The following is a 20547-nucleotide window of genomic DNA, read 5'->3' on the forward strand; positions in this document are numbered from 1 at the left end:
GATTCTAGCTTCTAGCTTCTCTTGCTATTCTTCTTGCGAGCGTGACGCACAGGCACAGGTTGTATTCGACAAGTGAGGTGCTAAATATGGTATTATGTACCGTATTTGTCACCTAATTAAGTCTATTTTCAGCATCTGAGGTGCTGAATACGGCACACTCAGATGCTGAAATTACGTTTTTGGTAAATAAGGTGCTGAATAAATATGCTAAATTTGTAAATACGGTAACATATTTGTCTATTTTTGCAATATACGGTGCATATGTTATTTAGTTTTTAATTTTGGCGGATACTGGTAATGACTGAATTTAAAATATTCGTGTCCAAAAAATATCTCTACCGCACTTTTTCAATGATCCACTCATCATCGCTGAGGAAAATGTAAAAGAAAAACGGTTGGGTTATTTGGTCGGGAAGGAACGGTAAGTGCCAGTATAATCACCGGGAAAGTGACTGGACGGCGGACCTGCGGGCTCATTTGAAGTTTGTAATTTTGGCCTTGCCTCGTTGCGCCACAGAGCGAGCTGTTGGTGCCCGGCACGTGGCGGTCACGTGGCGCTGATCAGAGTTAATGCCGCGCTCGTCGCCGTCGCCGTCGCCTATCGTCATCTGCATCTATGCCTCGCTACACTGCTGTCCTAATGATGTCTTACTGTCCAACCCGGTTTTCTTAAGTGGTGGGCGCCCCACCAACTAGCCCATGTCGTGGCCCATATCACTGCTATAAAGATTCTTCTGTGCCTGTGAAACAAATCCGAGAGCATGGCGAGATGCAAATTACTCCTGGTTATGTTGGGAAGCACTCGAGCAGCGGCTCCAGAGGTAGGGACCAGAAAGTTTTAAGTATTGCAGATCTGCTGTCTAACAGCAGCAGCAAGAGGAGCCATCTGACTAGTAGAGAATTGACAGCACATCATGTGAAAGAGAAATAAACATCAAATCAGATAGCACTCTCTGGACGTTCACACAATGGGTCTGAAATTCATTTGCCGTGTCTTTTTTTTTTATTTGAAAAACCCTGCTTCCGAAATCTAGCTGAAATTGGAAAATCTCCATCTCGTAGTATGATGAGAAGTTGGGAACTGCTCCATCTTGTATGGCAAGAAGGACAATGTATTGTGTGTTTTCTCCTGATGATCCTGCAAAGGGTAGACGGGTAGCAATGGAACGAATTTGTTTTAGGAAAGGGTAAGTGAACTGTTTGATTCATCATTTGTCAAGCGCAATAGATAAGTGATATGAGTTTACAAATTGGGGGCGGGAGGGAGTATACACCTTTTCTACGAGAGTATTTGCCTGCTTCACGGGCACTAATCATCCAATGAGAATCCCTGCAGGATCAATTTGAAAAAAGGATGGTAAGGTTTTCCCAACTTGCTAGAGGAAAAGGAAAATCAGCAAATGGTGACCTTGCAGGAAAACTAAGGATGGAATGTTGACACTGACCTGAGGAGGATCGAACTTTGCACCCTGATTGCTCAGTTTAGCATGAGCTCCAGCATAGTCTTCAAAGAATGTGTCTTGGTCTTCTGCATATTTTTCCGCATAGACCTGATTGTGTTGTGGATTCTCAGACAGTAAGTTCAATAATTGTTTCATAGGATACTGACAACATACAGTTGAGTATCAGATATCACCTTGAATGTTGGGTCCTCAAATAATGCAGCATCTGTAGGTAAGACCAGAAGATCCTGATCTCTTTTCTCTTTGATCTCCTAAAATATTGCTACCAGTTCAGATCTGATAAACTCAGATTAATTATTCAGTATGCCATATATGGCAAAAGGCACATACCTTGAAGTAACTGTTATCAAACTTCAGCCATTCGGCGGTCCATGATTGCCCACCGGGTGCACCAGGGCCATTTTTCTGTGAAGTAAACAACAAATGATAGAAGAACTCAATATTGGCATGACTGAATTTAATCACATACACGATGCAGCACAGCGCTTTGGAAGACTTTAGAGACATTATGTGAGAAATTTTGCATCATTCAACAAAAGTAGTCAGCGGCTGAAAAGGAACAACAGACATTGTATGACGCACAGAGCACACTCAGTGTGTAAATCTTGAATGGAAGCATAATTAGTTCCTTTCCAGAAGGACTAAGGGTAATTTTAAGCACAGGCACGAAGTAGCAAAGCATTAATAATAACACAATGTTGTCCTTATTGCAAAATGATAAAATGCAATGCAATCCTTAACCTAAACACGGGAACACGGTGGATGGAACAAATCACTCTCAAAACAAATCTCCGCAGAAAAGAGGAACATCAAGTAACTGATGTTCCTGCTTTGCACATTACAGAAAGAAGAAAAGAACATACGGTATATTTTGTTTCTGGTTTCCCCCAGCCACTTCGTTCAGGCCTTGACCTTCCAAGTGTATGTGCTCCAGACAAGACAACAATTTCCTATAGACACATGATTCAAACAGCTCAACAAAATCAGTTAAAAGCACATAGGGAAACGGGTTACTCGGGTTGTCATTGGCGCACCTTGTCATCAAGGCCCATTCTGTAGAATACCTCCCTCAAGTGGTCAGCAGGTGCACTGGGGCCAGCATCTGTGAAACACAAGATACAGGAGAACTGAAGAATTGGCGGGCATCAAAATTAGTGGAATTGGCTAACAAGAGGATATGCTGGTGCATCTTTTCCCATCTAAATAAGAACTGTTTTGTACTTTTCAATGTGGCAATAGAGTTATCCCCTAATTTTCTGGAATGAGAAATACACTTAATGGATATTTCAAGCAGATAAAAGACATCTAAATAAGTATCCCCCATATCTTAATTCATTCTTACAAACGAAAAAAAGGGTATTGGTAGTTTGGTACTGGACGCGGCATGTTGGGAAGTCCACTGAAGAGAATTTACTAACCAGGAAGTTTTCCCTCAGGCGGACATTGCTCAGGTCCAGTAACATCAACCCGCCCATATTTCATTGGAAGCTTTGGGCCACCAGCTTCCTGGCGTCAGATTGACAAAGAAGGCATTAAGCTTGAATATAGTACGTAGAGTAAGGTAGTTAAAAGTAGTATAGCGAGATACTTCAATGGGGGAAAGGTCAGACCTCAATTGCTGTAGCACTTGCTAACTGGAATAAATCCGCATAACTGATACTCGGGTACTTGTCCTTAATCGGTTGGACAAGCTTTAGAGCATTTATCAGACCTTTAAGAATTTCAATCAAGACTTTTAGTTGCTCATAGTACACATAGAAGGAACAAAGCAATGATATTGAGGAAAGTTGAGTAACAGTACCGGCATTGGCTCCATGTTTCAACTCAACATCAAATCTTAAGCTTCCATTAGCTCCACCTCGTTGTGGCCACTCCTCAATATTTTTGTCATACGTACCAGCATCATGCCATCCTAGGCGGACCTACATGCAGTCAAACAAATTACAATCAATCATCCTGGATATAAAAAATTGAAGTCTAAAGGTAACCTGCCTCTGTACATAGATGTCTTAGATAACAGACCATAGACGCCATTGCATTGCATTTGGTAGTTGCAAGATGCAATATGTACGATTTCATTCAACATTGTGTATTTGGACAAATGGCAGTCCTATCAATGCCTTTAATTAACCTCTAAACTTTACAGAAAATATCTAAATAAAACATCCTATGACCAAGCAAAGGAAAAATACATCATATTCGATTACTATAAACTTCTGTCTTCTGACATGAGCCTGAAGCACACATTTGGTAATCCTCTTCATTTACACAGTATCATTAGCCATTATTACCTTTAATAAAGTTTGTCCTGGGCAATCCCCTTTGAATTACTTCATACCATCTCATGACTATTCAAAGTTCCCTGGTATAGCAGTATGGATATGTCAGTCACTCTTTTGACATTCATACTTGTCAATTTTATCGTACATACCTTATACCATTTCATATCAAAAGAAACTTCTCAGGTAGAATCTTATTTCTACTAGCTTATATGGGCTAAGCTTCGTACATCACTAAAAGTCACATATTAAGCCCAATGGTGGATGGATAACAGGCAGTCAAGCACATCGCGCATGAATGGCCGCTTGTGGATGTGCTGATCACACACCATATGCTGCAGAGGCATATATGAACGGACACACCACTACCAAAGCTAGTAATAGATCGATACAGCCTCACACTACGACTATGTTCTCCAACGGTGATATTAGCACCTGCATCAGTAGTAGGTCGCAATTCATAACCTCACTATCTCAACACGCTTATGTTTTAAATTTATAACGCAATGGTAAGCTTTCGAAGGGTTTAATCACAGCTCGTAACCATGTACAATACATAGCGACGAGTCGATGATGATCCGATGAAGTCTCTGGGCAAACAAGCTCATGACATGGGTCACCGTACGCACCAGGATGGGGTGGCAGTGGGTCGTCCCGAGAAGCTCCCTGATGTCCTCGCGCGCGGCCTTCAGCTGCGCCGGGTCGGACGCCGCCGCCGCCGCCATGCACCTCACCGCCCTCGCCCTCTGCGATCACACACGCAAACACGAGTCAACGTCCGCCACCATTTCGATCTTGTAACGGTTCAAGCCGCCACCCTGTGGCCCAAACGAGCCGGCACGGTACGGACCTGCGGGAGCCGAGAAGGCGCGGCGCGGAGCCCGACGCGCGCGAGAGCTGGCGAGGCCGAGGAAAGCGGGAAGAAGGCGCAGTTGGCCCGCGTCGCGCGACGGGCGGACGGGGTGGCAGCGGCGGCGCGGAGGGTGGCGGCTGCGGCGAGGAGCTCGGCCATGGTGGGGGTTGGGTTGGTGGGAGCGCGGCGACCCTTGGAGCGAGGAGGAGTTGCGGGTCGCGCAAAGAGTGGTCGAGTCCACCACGGCGCCTCGCCCGGGTTTCGAGTCGACGGGTTTGGCGGGTCGGTGCGCGGGGCGTGCTCGGCTGAGGGTCAAGGGGAACGGCCGTGTGTCAGGCTGCTGACGTCTACTCGGAGCGGACGAGCTAGCACTACTGTAAAAAAGTTCGGAAATTGTGTGGGACAGTTTTTCAAATTACACGTGAAAGTTTTGAACCGTCCGTACAAAACAGATGGTTATAATAACTAATTATCTATACGGTAGAATATTATAGACGATTCGGAACCATTGATCGTTTGTAATACAGTAATAGTACAGATGATTTTAAACGAGAATCGTCTATACTATGTAATATCACAGATGGCTCGAAGTTTAAAGCCGTCTATGATATAGTAACAGTACAGATTGTTTGTTATTATAGTTATTTGTACTATAGGACAATACATAATTTGTACAGACGGTTGTATTCGTAAATTCGTCTGTACTATTATATATACAGTATAGAATCCATATATTACTGAATGTAACTGACATATCAACAACAAAATACATACAGTAGTATACCATACACACAGCAGATCATTTGCATTTAAACTCTATACACTTTGTAAATCGAACATCTTCATTCAATATCACAAAGTCAATATTACAAAACCTCGCAACATTACAAAATTACAAAGTCACACATAAACAGAAGTAAAATATCAATATTACAAAGGCTCCTAACATTTGCAAAACATTCTTTATTCTTCATTCTTGAGTCAACCTCGTACCTGATAATAAATAAACCAACAAATTAGCTTTAGCACATTGGATTAAAAGGAAGTAATGATTTTATTTGCTTTATTTTCTATATCATTAGCTATAAATGTATAATACATCACTAGACTGCAAGATGCAAGTATTTTCAATATATTGAAATGAACAGCTTCTGTTGAGATTACAAACCTTGACTCCTAAACTTTTCGGGATCATAAAATTTGTCAGTCTCTTTTATGATCTTCGCAAGTATTAAATGGATGAACATTTTTTTAATATACATTAGACTGTCCTTCATGAGATTACTTGTAAGAAATTTATACGTCTGTAGAAGAAAATTTAAGTAGTTAGGCACAATGATGAAAAATGTATTTTAATATACTATAATTACACTAACCGACTATAGTGATGGACTAGAGCCAACGATTTGCAGCATATACTGGGAAACATAGAACTCACAGAGGTTGGTGCCCTGCGACTGCCTGTGACACTGCAAAAATTTATGCACGGTACATTTAGTTCTATGGAATGCATATTATAATGGTAAATTAATGTGCGACGGATGAATTATTACCGGAACTGATGTTGGTGGGTCGCCGAGGGTTTATCTCTCCATACAATCCCGCCCATCGAAACATACTTCGCGAACACCCTTGTCAACAAATCTGTCAGATCTGAATACCTCTCTTGATCGTAGTACATCGAGTCGAAGTATATGCAGTGTTGATTGTGTGTATAGCTACAAACTAGCATACAATAGTCTCGGTAGTTGTACGGTAGAAGAATAAGGTCCTTCGATCCATAGAGAGTGACCATGGCCTCCGCAACGTATTTCTCAACCTCTCCCGGAGACCAAGTGATTGTTGACCCACATATAACCTGTGGGTCGAGGAATCCGATTCTTGGAATCTCTCTCCTGACTTTTTGAATCATAAGTCTACACATAAGAGTAATATAGATGAATGAGCGTATCAATGAGTTAGATGGTTCATTAAGCATAGACTATGATTAATAACGCTTATAGTGTTTAGCATCTCAGTAGACCGATGTCCAGATTGTCAAGATGGTAGATGAGGAATAAATCCTCGAAGGTCACGAGGAAGGTTCCAGCTGGTTGCAGAAAATTTTACCGCTAGTACTTGGCATTGAAACAAGGAGAAAGATGTTTCTCCTCATAGAACCTCTTCATGTATAGATCATGCAGAATCATACTTGTCCGATCCAATTGCTCTAACGCTTTCTTGCTCATTAACGGCTGGCCTGCCACGTAGGTATTTGATGAAGGTTCTTCTTCTACCTCCTTCTTGTCCTTCTGTTTACCCATCTCTCTCCGTGACCCAGCTCTTTCACCGTGCGCCCAACTCCTCCAATCTAGGCCAAGCCTAACTTGGCCAGGGAACTAACCGTGCCCACCTTCTCCTTCCAAAGATGCCCGCCATGAACCCGAGCCACCAATGCCGATTCCTCTCTCTCTCTCTCTCTATATATATATATACATATATATATATACATATATATATACATATATATATACATATATATATATATATACATATATATATATACATATACATATATATACATATATATATATATACATATACATATATATATATATATATATCGACTTGGCCGCCACATCACCCATTTAGCTTATGTGCCAACGCAATCAGTAGTGCCCAGTCGGAGTTATCTCACAGCCTCGTCTTCTCATGCAGTTTCACAGTTCAAGACGACCTTAATTACAAATCTTGACAATACCAAGGTTATAGGTCTCATTGAGAGCTTTGATTTTCAACTATTTAAGTCCCCATTTGGATAATAGAGCTAGGAGTTATGACCCTCGAAATCAATGCTATATAGATAGATCTGAGTTTAAACAATTTATCTTGTGACTCATTTTTGAAAATCAAGATGGCATTTTCAGAAGTTCCAATGAATACAAAGTTGTATATCTTTTTGAGTACTACAAGATAGAGTTCAAAAACGTCCAATTTGGAGTTCAAATGGTGGAGATATCGTCTGCGAACCTGAGCCATCCGTTTCTTCTTCCACCTGTTCGTTTCGTCTTCCACCTCCGATCGTTTCCTCTCCCCATTTCGTGGTCAGCCACACCCAACCCTATAAATAGGATCAACATGTCCTTCCCTAGCTCTCCAAAGCTCTTCCACACCGCCATGATGTTGTTATGGTTCGCTATCCTCGCTGCCAGCCGCATTCAGCCACGAGAACCCTGATTGTCACCCTCATTCCTGGTGATCCAGCACACCAAGTTCCATGCCCTTTCACCAGGATGTTTCCTTGGTCATCCTCCACTAATCTCCAAATCAGATCAGCCAAAGGTACACCATAGCCTCCGTTCATGTGGTCATCGTCCGCGCTGCTCTGCGTCTGGCCACGTCTAGGGCATGAACTGAAGAATCCATCATCATTTCTGATGATCCAACAAAGATCTGGCCATGCCACACACGTCATCATGTAGAACATCAAGGGCACCTCAGGATCCCTGAAGGGATCGACCATATCTTCATCGGCATGTCCTCCCCTACCTCTCCAAAGCCCTACCACGCCGCCAGGATGTTGCTATGGCTCATTGTCCTCGCTGCCAGCTACGTTCAGCCACGAGAACCCTAATTGGCATTCTCGTTCCTGACGATCTAGCACACCAAATTCCATGCCCTTTCACTAGGATGTTCCCCTGGCCATCCTCCACTAATCTCCAAATCAGATCAGCCAAATGTGCACCGTAGCCTCCGGTCATGTGGTCGTCGTCCGTGCTGCTATGTGTCTGGCCGCGTCCAGGATGTGAACCAAAGAATCCATCAGTGTTTCCGATGATCCACGAAGATCCGGCCACACCACACACGTCATCATGTAGAACATCAAGAGCACCTCAGGATCACTGAAGGGCTCGACCATATCTTCATCGGCGCAATGGAAACATGAGCCCGAATTCCAGAGTCTCCACCGAATTGGATCTTAGATCCTGTCACTGTCGGTGAGTTCCTACAGCCCCAACCACCATCATCATGTTCTCCTTGCCATGTTCCACATCTCTAGTATGATTCCTCTGCCTGAAACCTTTTTTAACATGTCAATATTCATCCATGTCTTTTCAGCCGTGTTGCCGTCGAATGGCATTGGCGTTCCTGGCACACCGGCCATCCAAACGCCAAGCCCCTTTTCCATCGTGTGCTCCTGGTCTTCTTCCGCTTCTCCCAAAAGAAGATTATCTAGAGGATAACTGACACCACTGGCATCTATGTTGTCGTGCCATCTGCCTCTTGCCTGGGCACGTCCTGTGCGCGCATCGAGGATGCCTTCAATGTTCCTGTCTATCTAGTGGTTATTTTGATGTGCTGACTATGTCACGGTGTGTTGCATCAGGCCATTTGCATGTCCACAAGAGAGCTCAGTAGGACTGCAGGGACACAACCAGCAACATGATCCCAAATTCAAGCGTTGATGCTCGATCATGCCAAATATCCCACCGGGCAATCTCCTTTTCAAATGAATTTCTATCCAAACCTCCACCCTAGCATTGCGTTCCTGATAAATATGAAGCTCTGTGTTCAAGTACTTCCGTTGAATTCATAATCTATTTGTGGGAACATGAGCATCTTCATTGCTGCATCTGTTCATGGTCACCACTAAGCATAGCAGTGTTCGTTGTTGTTTTGCCACTACCTCAGAACACACCTGCCTTTACCAACAATACAACAGAGCTTTCCTTCTCGCATTCTACGCCATGCTTCCCTCATTTCGCTGAAACGCCATCGAAGCCCAGTGTCAATGTTAGTGGCTACGCACCCGATCGCCGCCTCTCACGAAACCCAATCCCCTCCGACATGCGCGTGCCTCCATGCATCATAGATGAGGCAAGCACCTCCCCGAGTCCACAGCAACGTGGCCACCTGTTCTGAGCTTACTGTCGTCGCCACCGAGCCCCCTCATGTCAGCGAAGCCAATAACCCACCGTTAGCCATTGCCCTGTTCCGCTCTCTCTATCCTCTCTGTTGGTATGCGCAATTGTAAGGAACCCCCTCCCTTTCTCTCTTTTATTTGTCTTTATTTCCTAGTTAGTATGTTTACATGTTAGCCCCTACCTTCTATAATCAATTTTGCTCCAGCCCTCATAATTCAAAGGAAAAATTGCAAATACCCCCCCCCCACAAGTCACTTGAAGTTGCAAATACCCCTCTACAAGTAAAATAGTTACGTTTACCACCCTGCAAGTCTAAACTTATTGCAAAATCCCCCCTCAGGGTTCTAACTTGACGGTATGATAACATATTTACCGTGATGTCACCTAGCGTGCTCCACGTATGTTGCCAACATGGAAAGGTGAGGATGAGGAAAGGACTAACAACACACTATAAAGTCCATTGAATCAAATATGTCATTGCAATTCCCTACACGAAGTAGGTTTAGTGGTCGTTACACGTAGTTAAACCCTCCCCAATCATTTCCTATCTATGCTATTAACCTACGTGGAGAACTTGAGGTCACAACAAGACAAATATGTTAACATGATATCAAGTGAGAACCCTGGGGGGGGGGGATATTGCAACAGGTTTAGACTTGTGGGTGGTAAATGCAACTATAAAACTTATAGGGGGGGGGGTATTTGTAATTTCTCTTAATTCCAATAGAGTTCATCATTTCAAATCTTGTTCAGCAAATTTCATCTAAATACCAAGCTACTTTGTAAATTCATCTAAATTCGGCAAGTTTCCAATGAATCAGCCTTGTAGTACTATATAATTATATATATTATTTTAATAGCTAGATGCATATCAAATGGCTTCGATGTGTAGAGCTCACATATTATTGCACATAGGATATGAATTCAATATTTAAATAATATTTATAAAATTATATGATCTCACATGTCAATATTCTCAGACATCTTTATACATCATTCTACGGTAAAACAGTTTCTGTCGTCTTGGATTCCTTCATGTTAAATCCAGTTAACCTAGTTCTTTCTTCATCAAAATCTCAACCCTTTGTTCTTTTCTCTTTTGATTTGCAAATTGGGTTTTATTTTGTATTTATTTGTTTATGCTTTTAATTGCATGTTTTCATGAGTAGAGTATAACGTGTCTAGAAGAATCGATGATCTACAAAGTCATGACTTTGTGATATTCTAGGACTTAGTTTGCGAAGATGATGAGCAATATCCAGGCAAGTGTCCTTGCTCATTTTGCACCTAACTTAGGGTTGTATGTTAGTATCTTATCCTTCTTGCATGCTTGGTCTAAATTGAAATCCCTTGTTAGGGTTTACTAGTACTTGTATCATTTACCTTTTGGGATAAGGGTAATTACGCTTAGTCGCTGTCATGGTTGGTTATAATTTAAACATGACTAATATCTATGCAACATGAACAGGAAATGGTAATTTTTGTAGCAACATGAGATTTAGGGATCCTAGTAGGATGGTTGACTTGACGATGGTGCGGGAATGCACGTGTGCGGGAAATGCACAGTTGGGTGTGGTTTGTACCTGTGTGGGATCCTAAGGACTGATTCTTGAAGCATGCAACTCGGCTAAACAACACAACCATGAGACTTATATGGGTACAGACTAGCCAAATAATTAGCCACCCCTCTGGTTCTGTAGGCACTCGTGGATGGTTGAGTGGCACAATAGGAAGCTTCTGTAGTGATAGAATCATTGTTAGCAGTGAAACATTAGTGGGTACTTACAGGACGACGAGAGCTTTATAACGGTCTTGTAGTGATCTCTCGGCGTACACCTTAGAAGTGTGTATGGTACCAACGGGTATTGGCAAAAAAGTTGATCATAACTCATTGGTAAAGTGTGTAAACTCTGCAGAGTGTAAAACTGATCGATCAGCCGTGCTCACGGTCAAGAGCGGTTTGGACTTCTTCTTGATTAGTAAGGATCTTGGATGGTTGGTTTTGGTAGTCAGCTGGTGGTAACCCGATGAGTTGGTAGCCGGATATGGAATATCTGGTGAGTTTGATAGTCTAGTGGTGGTAACCCGATGAGTTGGTAGACGGATATGGAATATCTGGTGAGTTTGTTAGTTGGATGAAATCCGATGAGCTGTTCTTGTGAAGTCAATATCGTCACACATAGTAAATAGAACTATTATACCTTTTTGAGTTCTAGATTAGGATGATATAGATGCAGTAAACCTGAGTCAATTCTTTCTTGTCTTAAGCCCTCATGTCATAATTTTTCATACTTATGGAGTACGATATGTACTCACACTTGCTATTTCTAATAATAAATGCTGCTCAGTTGAAGAAGACTACACGGAGATCAAGAAAATTGAAGACTACAATAAAGACAGAGTGTCCTAGGTCGTGTTAACCCCATTCGATTGCCTGTGGTGTGCCCTGAAGTTTTTGTTGGAGTTTTCTCGTGTTCTTCTGCTGCTGTTTAAAACTCTGGTATTTATTTCAATAAAGTTATTTTTATTCAATATAGAACTATTTACCACTAATGATGTCACTACATATATGATGAAACTGATCCTGACATACATGTAGTTTACACCCAATTTGACCTTGTAAAACCGGTTGTGACACTCCGGACCTTCTTTCTGGCTAGCTTTTTGACCATCTTCTAGTCTCTAACCCCCCTGTTGAACGCTATGATCATGGACTCACCCGTGATATTTGGAATGGTGTTTCGGCATTCGGTGAAATGCTAGATGTAGTCTCACAGTGGCTCGCCCTGTCACTACCTGACCTAATACAGGTCATCCTCGACCCTTGGGCGGGTGTAGGTCTCCTGAATTCCCAGGACCAGACTGGCCCGTGGGGGAGATTCGTCAGCCAAGACTGTGTTGAACCGGTTAGGGCGATTGTGAAGTAGTTTATCATGACCTTCCCATCGTCTTCCACAGCCTGCACCATGGTGGTGTAGATTTACAACAACTCCTCTGGGTTTGTTGAGCCATCGTATTTTTCGGCTAGGACCGGTTAGAACTTGTTTGGCCAGCACACCTCTCGTAGTCGAACAGATAGAGCGTTGTGCTCCGTTCTATAATGAAGAGTCGCTCGCTGATGGGTGGCCGCACATGATCGAAGAGAGAGCCGATGGTCTCGCGACCTAGGCGATGAGATGAAGGAGATTGATGCTTCCATGTGTGGCGAAGGTGAGTTACAGGACTGCTTACCCTTCTCCCGCTCTCGATAGGCATGCCCCTCCTGCTTTAATGGGCCTTCTACCCCCAGATTATATCACATAGGTCACGGTGGCAGAGCATGTCGCGCAGGTTAGCAGGGGACTACCCCAGCGTGGTGGGGGTTGCCTCGTACTCCCTGCCACCGAGGGAGCATGGATTTCCTCCCAGAGCGGAGCCTATCATGACCTCGGCCGGCCACAATCCCGATCGATCCTTACAGAGGATGGGGCGGCCGCTACCACGGTCTAGTGCTGGGTGGTCTCTACTAAGAAGGCGAGATCATACAGCTGTGGTGCCACCGGTGAACCTTCCGATACCGCCACCGTTGGATGGATGAGAAGGACCCACACAGTCTGCAAGTTTTGCGCAGGGGTCATGGCCTTGTAGTTGAGCTGCTGACCGTGGAGTGGAAAAACATTGTGAGGGGAGGAGCCCTCGATGTTCACTTTCCTCATGTGCCACGATGGCCTTGACGAGGATGCCGCCACGGTCTCCTCTTCACGCGAGCGCTCCTCCGTGCGGTGTTGCTATTGCTAGGGCAAAGTAGGACCTCCCCATGCCTGGTGCCGGTTGGGTTTCCCTCTTGGCCTACAGCCTGAGGCTCACCTCTGGTTCCCGCGACACAAGCGTCGCTAGTGCCCCTTGCTGCATAGGCCACCTTGCAAACCCCTCACTCAGGCTCGGAGTCCTCGGACTCCAATTCGGTATCCCATGCTTGGAGCACAACAAGCTCGTTTGGGTTGTATCCCATGACGAAGACCTAACGGCCAGGGTCCTCGAAACGGGACTCTAGAGCAGTCGAGGATCTGATCACTAGTAGCCCAACCATAGTATCAATGCCCGCATAAACGCAAAAAAACACACCCCTACCTAGCAAACCAATTATCGAGGGGGGCTTGATCCCTGACAATAATCTGGGCTATACCGAATGATGTGCGCATTGATACTCGTTTCCTATACGAGTGTATCAACCTGGACTCAAGAACGTCGAGGTTTATCTAGGTTCAGGTCTCGCGTAGGATAATAGCCCTATACCATGTGTACTATCTTATGAAAATGGGTGAACTTGTTACAGAATGTCCTCCCTCTACAAACTAAGTCTTGACTCTTTTATATGCCAAGGGCAAAGATGCACAAACAAATAGACCATGCCAAACCTTGTGGCAAACCTACCCTTGATGAAGCCAACTACCACTGCTCCGCTCTGGTCGTCTTATGCATCCTGTACCATCACCAAACGCTAGCACACTCACCGTTAGACCATCCCACGACATTAAATGCTACGGGATGGATCACTACAACTCCACGTTGTCCCATGACCATGCCTCGTTGAAAGCAAGTGCTTGGGGAAGCGAAAAAAAAATACTCGAGTAGACATCATTAAATGAGACTTAATTGGTTAGGTGAGTACCTGCTTCTGCAACCAGTAATGCCGCATGACCTCGTTGCACGACCAGGGGGCTAGTTGCTCATTGTGGCCATGGTCTTGATAATACCTGCCACACGCTGACACTTCGTGACATGGGGCCCACCACATGGGGCACCCCTTACCTATTATACCGACAATAACTTATCGTAGATTGTGTAGGAATATGGTACGAGTTGGTGCATGTTGCCTTATGTATTGTAGCCATAGACATGCAACAAATGCTTACAATGAGCCTTAAATGTGATGTAATTTACTTTCATTAATAAATGGCGTGGATGTATGATTCTACCAATATATCTTTTTTAAGCTCAATGTTTTCATAGGATTCCCTATCCTCCATACAAAGGCAACAATAACTCATTGCTAAACTTTTATAATAAAATGACCACATCAAGCAACAACTTTCAAAGAGAATCTCTGACAATCATCAATGCAATAACTTTTTAAACTTTCATAAGGAATCTCTGCTCATTTGTCCTTATGCACAATACTCTCATACTCCAGCCCCTAGTCATACCCATGCACTCAGTCCATGCACCTGCCCCCAGCCATCATAAATAACCTCACTCTGAACTATAGATATATCACTCATTCCTCAGCTCTCTTAATTGCAATGTCTTTCTCAGTTCCACCAAGCCCACCCAAGAAATATTGTGGGACTTCCTCTAGGGGGTCGAACTACTAATGTGCTTCTGTGATGACCCTTGTAAGCTTCATGAGTCATATGACATCTCTTACACTTACGACAGACGTTTCTTTATGTGTGCCGATTACCAGTACGATCTGTCTCGACATAGACCGTATGAATACCCACCAGTATAGCGATATAGATCACTCCTATAGCACTTTGCATACGATTTCATGCACTGTCTTACTAATCTTCCCTCTTATTTCATTTGTTTAGTCTCATCTACCTCTCTATGACTTCATGGTGTGACTGGACATGGAGCAAAATGACCACCAAAAAGAGGTGGGTTGACATAAACATGCAATGGAGGAGGGAAGCTTACGAACGTCGTCAGTACGAACAATAGCGGGAGGAACTGTGGACGAAGCGATAAAAGGAGGAGTGCATCAGAAAGACCGTGAAGGAGCATGTCGCGGCTCAACCACGCGAAGCAGAGAGGGAAATGACCTAGGAGAGGGCACGTCACGCTAAGTCGGAGAGCCCCGATGCCCTAAGGAAGGGCAGATATCTTAAGTGCACTTAGTAGAGAGCATCTATTGTAACACGAACTATTTTTATTCCATAAGGCATGTTAGGTTTAGCATCGATACGTTATTAGGTTACTATTTAGGCATTCGTCATCTCTGAATGGTTAGGGGCCATTCGTGCTACGATAAAAAACTCTACGTCCCATGGAATATTCATCAATAATACATATGCAACCTCCATGCCACGCTTTATGATAACTGTGTTTTAAAACTACTATTGTTTAAAAAATTATATTTTGCACCCTCCCAAGGTTACTTCACTCAAAAAATTACTCACAGAATTTTACATCAAATAAAAAAGAATTATTGACAATCAGACAAGTACCTACCAGGGTTAAAAAACGACGGTAACCGAGCAAAAATCGCGATAACCGACCATCTCAATCCGGTTCGGTTTCAGAAACCGAACGGTAACCGAATTTGAATTCAAAAAATTCAAAAAAATAAAAAAAAATCTTTAAAAAAACTAGACACAATTCTAAGACCTTCTGTGAATTTTTTTTTTCAAAAATAATGTCGTTTGCATCATATTCTATAGGGAGGAAGTTTGAAAAAATGAAAAAAAAAATTGAAGCGTGCGGCCCAGTTATTAACTCATATTAAGGAAAAGTTTAACATAAAAACACATATTTTTCTTGTGAAAACGTATCTTAAGAGGATCTTTAAAATTGATTTCATTTTATATAGAGTTTTATTAATTTCTCTATGATTTTTTACAAAGTTCACAAGTATAAAGTGAATATATTAAGAAACAACACTGTAATTAACTTTTTCATGTCTACTATTATTTTTTCTACGTAAATTATAGTATAAATAAACTAATAAAAGTGGTTTCACTAATTTTTGAGGTGTGATGAGTCAGTTATGAATTAATATTCGCAACATATTTACACAATCCTACATGTTAAAATAACTAATTCATGAGTTAAAGTATTTTTAAAAGACATAGGATCATGCAAGAAGACTAACAAAATTAGTTTCATGATTTTTGGATTTGCAAAGAGTAAACTATGCATTTAACTTGGTTTAGCAAATACAATTTCTCACAGAAAATTTTGAACTTTTTTATGAGTATAAATACTTTTGTCATGTAGATCATGTTACAAGGAAACAAAAAAATTTGTTTCACTTGATTTGAGGCTCAGATGAATTAGTTATTGATTTTACAAGATTAATATAATTTTTGGGTTTTTGTTAACTTCACTGAAAATCGAGAAAACCGTTCGATAAATTGAGAAAACCGAGCGGTTACAGAGAAAACTGAACGGTTATCGATAATGCGAAAAATTCGAGAAAACCGTTCGGTAACCGGTCCAAACAGACCGGTTACCGAACGGCTAAAATCGCGATTTTTTCCTCAAATTTCAAATTTTATCAAATAAATTTTGTTCAATTTTTTTTTGAATTTTTGACCAGTTATCGCGGTAACCGCGACTTTTCGATTATCGTTGGAACTCATGATTATGTAAATGTGTTGTGACTAGATTAATTCATAACTGACTCATCACATCTCAAAAATTAGTGAAATCACTTTTATTAGTTTATTTATACTATGATTTACGTAGGAAAAATAATAGTAGACATGAAAAAGTTAATTACAGTACCGTTTCTTAACATATTCATTTTATACTTGTAAATTTTGTAAAAATCATAGAGAAATTAATAAAACTTTAAATAAAATGAAATCAATTTTAAAGATTCTCTTAAGATATGTTTTACACAAGAAAAATATTTGTTTGCATGTTAAACTTTTCCTTAACATGAGTTAATAATTGAGCCGCACGTTTCAATTTTTTTATTTTTTCAAACTTCATCCCTATAGAATATGATGCAAACGATATTATTTTTGAATTTTTTTTACAAAAGGTCTTAGAATTGTGTTTAGTTTTTTTAAAGATTTTTTTAATTTATTATTATTTTTTTGAATTTTTGAATTTAAATTTAGTTACCGTTCGGTTTCTGAAATCGAACCGGACCGAGAATGTCGGTTATCATGATTTTTGCTCGATTACCATCGGTTTTTTGAACCTTTGGATTTTTCATTGGTAAACTTTGAATTTTTTTTCAACTAATCACATGAACCGATCTAAAGTCTGCGAGCGCGGCCGCGGCGTCCATCCTCTTGCATAGCGAGCGGCGTAGCCGCGACATCGCTCCCAAACTAACCGATGCCACTCGTCGGCTGTCCCTGCCGCGGCCCGCCGCTGACGCTCGCCGGCCGGGGCCGCCGCCCGCTTCGGGCCCGAGCCATCGCGCCCAAACGCGACGCCTCTTCTCCTCCTCCGCTCCTGACCCGGAGAGCCGTGTCCTCCGCCTCGCTGCTCCTCGCCGCCCTCCCCTTCCCCGCCTCGTCGCTGCAACTTCCCGTCGCCTCCGCGTCGGAGGCGGAGGCACAAGTAACTGGAGGCGGGGGAGGAGGAGGCACAGAGGAGCTGGAGCTGGAGCGGTACACCGACCAGGACCAGGGCTTCACCCTCCTCAAGCCCGCCTCTTGGCCCAAGGTAGGGAGCACTTGAACCTGAACGACGTCGTGCTGCGATTCAGCGTACGTACTGCGTAATAGTGTAATGTACTAGCGTAGGAACGCAGCATGCTTTGTATATTTTGGGATTGTGGATTTGGAGATGTGAATTATGTTGTGGTGTTGTGTGATTGATGAAGGTGGAGAAGGCGGGCGCAACGGCGCTGTTCCAGCAGGAGGGGAAGGGGAAGGGGAGCAACAGTATTGGGGTTGTCGTCAACCCTGTTCGGCTCTCGTCGCTGACGGAGTTCGGGACGCCGCAATTCGTCGCGGATAGGCTCCTGCAGGCAGAGAAGAAAAAGGTAAATACCCGAACAATGTTTTCCTGGCATTGCAGATGCTATGTTCAATGCTAGATTTATTGATGCTTGTGCATAGTGTTGTCAATTGAACTTCACTATTTTAGTTGAACGCTGCTTATGTGCTGTGCAGGAGCGTTCTGATCGATACCAGTTGTCTATGCACCATTTTGAGATGTTCAGTTCTATTACTGGCAGCTGATTGAATCATTTCACTTAACACAGGAAAGCACCAAGTCGGCCGAGGTGATTTCTGTGGGAGAGAGATCAGGTCACGGTGGCTTGAAAGTGTATGAAATTGAGTACTCACTGGATAGCACCAGGGGAGGGATGAAGCGGATCTTCTCGGCTGCATTTGTTGCTACAAAAAAGCTCTATCTGCTCAATATAGCCTACTCAGATAGCCAGGAGAAGCCCTTGGACAGCCAGACTAGAACTGTTCTGGAACAAGTTCTCCACTCTTTTGATTCAGTATAGTTGTTTTTTTCTCACAATAGAGGTACGACCCTCGTTTCCAGAGCTTTTTTTTACTTGCAAATTTCAATCCAAGTGTTTTTTTTTTCTTTGTAAAAGGTATATTAATCAAATGGTTGCTATGTATTTTCTTCCAATACCTTCATCAGCGAATTCTGCATGTTATAAGTTATTTTTACTTCATCTAATGAAAATATGTGTCAAACGATACTTTATTCCCAAAACTTCAATTTTCACAGATCAGCCATGTAAGATGTTTGCCACACCAGCTGTACAGTTGAAGTGTTGCGATGTCAACTGCTTGTTTCGTATTATTTCATTTATGAAAGAGCAATATTATTCCTTTATAATCTGTAATGCTACATGTCCTGGAATATGATCATGTAGATGGGGATAATACACAGAATGGGAAGAGTTAAACAAAGAGAAGCCAAGTGACATTAAGCTTCCAGAAGTTGTCCTTAAATCCATGCTTCTTTCATTATAAATGCTGGTTCTGTTCTGACCCAGATGAACTTAGCACAACTTATAAAACAGCCATGATTATATGAAAATAAGGAGCAAATGAAACTTGTGCAATCTGAATTGCCTGCCTAATCAAAGCAACTTCGGGATTCACTCCTGTTCTCATTTAAAATCGTATGGATCTAGGACCGAATTCTTTCTTCTGTTATTTATCAGAACTCTATAGATTCATAAAGTCATTGCAAGATGAACTTAAAGCAGACGGCAAGAGTGATTCTACTTTTGTACTAAAATTTTGTGCAATAGGAGCTCTAGACTCATCCTTATGTATCCTTTTATTTAACCCAATAGCCTCAATAAAGAACATGTCGTATCTAGAAGGGAAAATACTTGTGTTCTCGTGGCATCTCACTGAAAATGAATATTCTGCTAATAGCAATGGAGTGTTCCAATACGAGCACTTGAATTGCTGTGATTATCAAGACGATATGAGCTTATTAACTTACTATGAACAATCAGATTCTCTAATCTTGCAGTCCAGTGGGATGTCGTATATGAGTTGGCAACATTTCTCAGTCACAATACTGGTTGAAAATAAATCAAGAAATCAAGAGTAAGATACACTCGCACATGCGCACGGTACGCACACGTCATACTAGAATTGTTCAACTTCTCATTGTTCTAAAAGAAACAAATTTGAGGAGAATTCCTCCATTAAAAGAAGTATTGGAACTTTTGAGCAGTTAGTTTGGACATTCTGAAATAGGCTCTTTTGGATGATTTTTCTTCAAGTGTCTCCCTTGAATATTTGCTAGAGTACATACTTTTGATTCAGGTAACTTAGAGTCAGAGATACTACCCAGTTGGTCCACCCAGTTGGGAATATGAATAAATGATGACAAAAATCAAAATGTCCTGTTGTTAGCGGTTGGAGGTCACTTATGTTTGTGTTATTTAAGTGTTACTAGTTTACACACGTGTTTCACATACGTAGAATCAATTCAGGATATAGTAATGTATGGAAAGTAAATATTGGATGTATAAGTATGAAAAAGTAAATAATGATAGATTAAATGTATTTTTAGAATGTATGAAAGGTAAATTTTGGATATCTAGATATGAAAAACAATTAATATGAGATTAAATATGTTTTTGGAAGGAGGAACTGAGAGAATTTTTTACACTGCTTGATCAACTTGGGTGAACGATGGAGATCATTTGGTTCTATCACAACTCGTGTATTTAATAGGAATATAGATAAATGATACTAATTAGATGCTAATAGTATGTTGAAATGCGTGATGTATTGAGATTCTGCATGACGAGTTGTCCGTCTTTGTACCTTGTGTTTCTACCACTAGGTTATGTGAGTGTCCCCAGTAATCCCTATTTAAATATTCAATGA

At 42.0% G+C, this 20547-nt stretch overlaps 2 protein-coding genes across 3 annotated transcripts; one reads left to right on the forward strand and one right to left on the reverse strand.

Moving 5' to 3' along the window:
• Positions 1-917: 917 nt before the first annotated feature.
• On the reverse strand, positions 918-4882 carry LOC133924250 (probable L-ascorbate peroxidase 7, chloroplastic). Its single transcript, XM_062369698.1, has 12 exons — positions 4593-4882; positions 4372-4488; positions 3265-3385; positions 3074-3174; positions 2882-2969; positions 2498-2565; positions 2327-2413; positions 1794-1868; positions 1637-1714; positions 1446-1550; positions 1275-1330; positions 918-1138 (listed from the first exon to the last, which is right to left on the reverse strand). The coding sequence occupies exons 1-11, from the start codon at positions 4752-4754 to the stop codon at positions 1310-1312; spliced, it is 1023 nt and encodes a 340-aa protein (XP_062225682.1). The 5' UTR covers positions 4755-4882; the 3' UTR covers positions 918-1138; positions 1275-1309.
• A 12601-nt stretch (positions 4883-17483) lies between these two features.
• On the forward strand, positions 17484-19394 carry LOC133924251 (psbP domain-containing protein 2, chloroplastic-like). Of its 2 annotated transcripts, XM_062369700.1 has the most exons (4): positions 17484-17884; positions 18045-18206; positions 18429-18702; positions 18917-19394. In XM_062369700.1, the coding sequence occupies exons 1-3, from the start codon at positions 17552-17554 to the stop codon at positions 18678-18680; spliced, it is 747 nt and encodes a 248-aa protein (XP_062225684.1). In that variant the 5' UTR covers positions 17484-17551; the 3' UTR covers positions 18681-18702; positions 18917-19394. The 2 variants fall into 2 exon arrangements, with proteins under 2 accessions (XP_062225684.1, XP_062225683.1); XM_062369699.1 differs by lacking the exon at positions 18917-19394 and having other exon boundaries at positions 18429-18901.
• The last annotated feature ends 1153 nt before the right edge of the window (positions 19395-20547 follow it).

Source organism: Phragmites australis, chromosome 7 (assembly GCF_958298935.1).
Source record: "Phragmites australis chromosome 7, lpPhrAust1.1, whole genome shotgun sequence".
Taxonomy (NCBI): Eukaryota; Viridiplantae; Streptophyta; class Magnoliopsida; order Poales; family Poaceae; genus Phragmites; species Phragmites australis.

Coding starts and splice junctions, on each gene's coding strand:
- LOC133924250 (XM_062369698.1), bottom strand. CDS start 4,754: ATGGCCGAGCTCCTCGCCGCAGCCGCCACCCTCCGCGCCGCCGCTGCC. Junction 3,175..3,264: donor GAAACATGGAGCCAATGCCG/GTACTGTTACTC, acceptor AAATTCTTAAAG/GTCTGATAAATGCTCTAAAG. Junction 1,551..1,636: donor TTGAGGACCCAACATTCAAG/GTGATATCTGAT, acceptor CAACACAATCAG/GTCTATGCGGAAAAATATGC.
- LOC133924251 (XM_062369700.1), top strand. CDS start 17,552: ATGCCACTCGTCGGCTGTCCCTGCCGCGGCCCGCCGCTGACGCTCGCC. Junction 17,885..18,044: donor AGCCCGCCTCTTGGCCCAAG/GTAGGGAGCACT, acceptor TGATTGATGAAG/GTGGAGAAGGCGGGCGCAAC. Junction 18,207..18,428: donor TGCAGGCAGAGAAGAAAAAG/GTAAATACCCGA, acceptor CACTTAACACAG/GAAAGCACCAAGTCGGCCGA.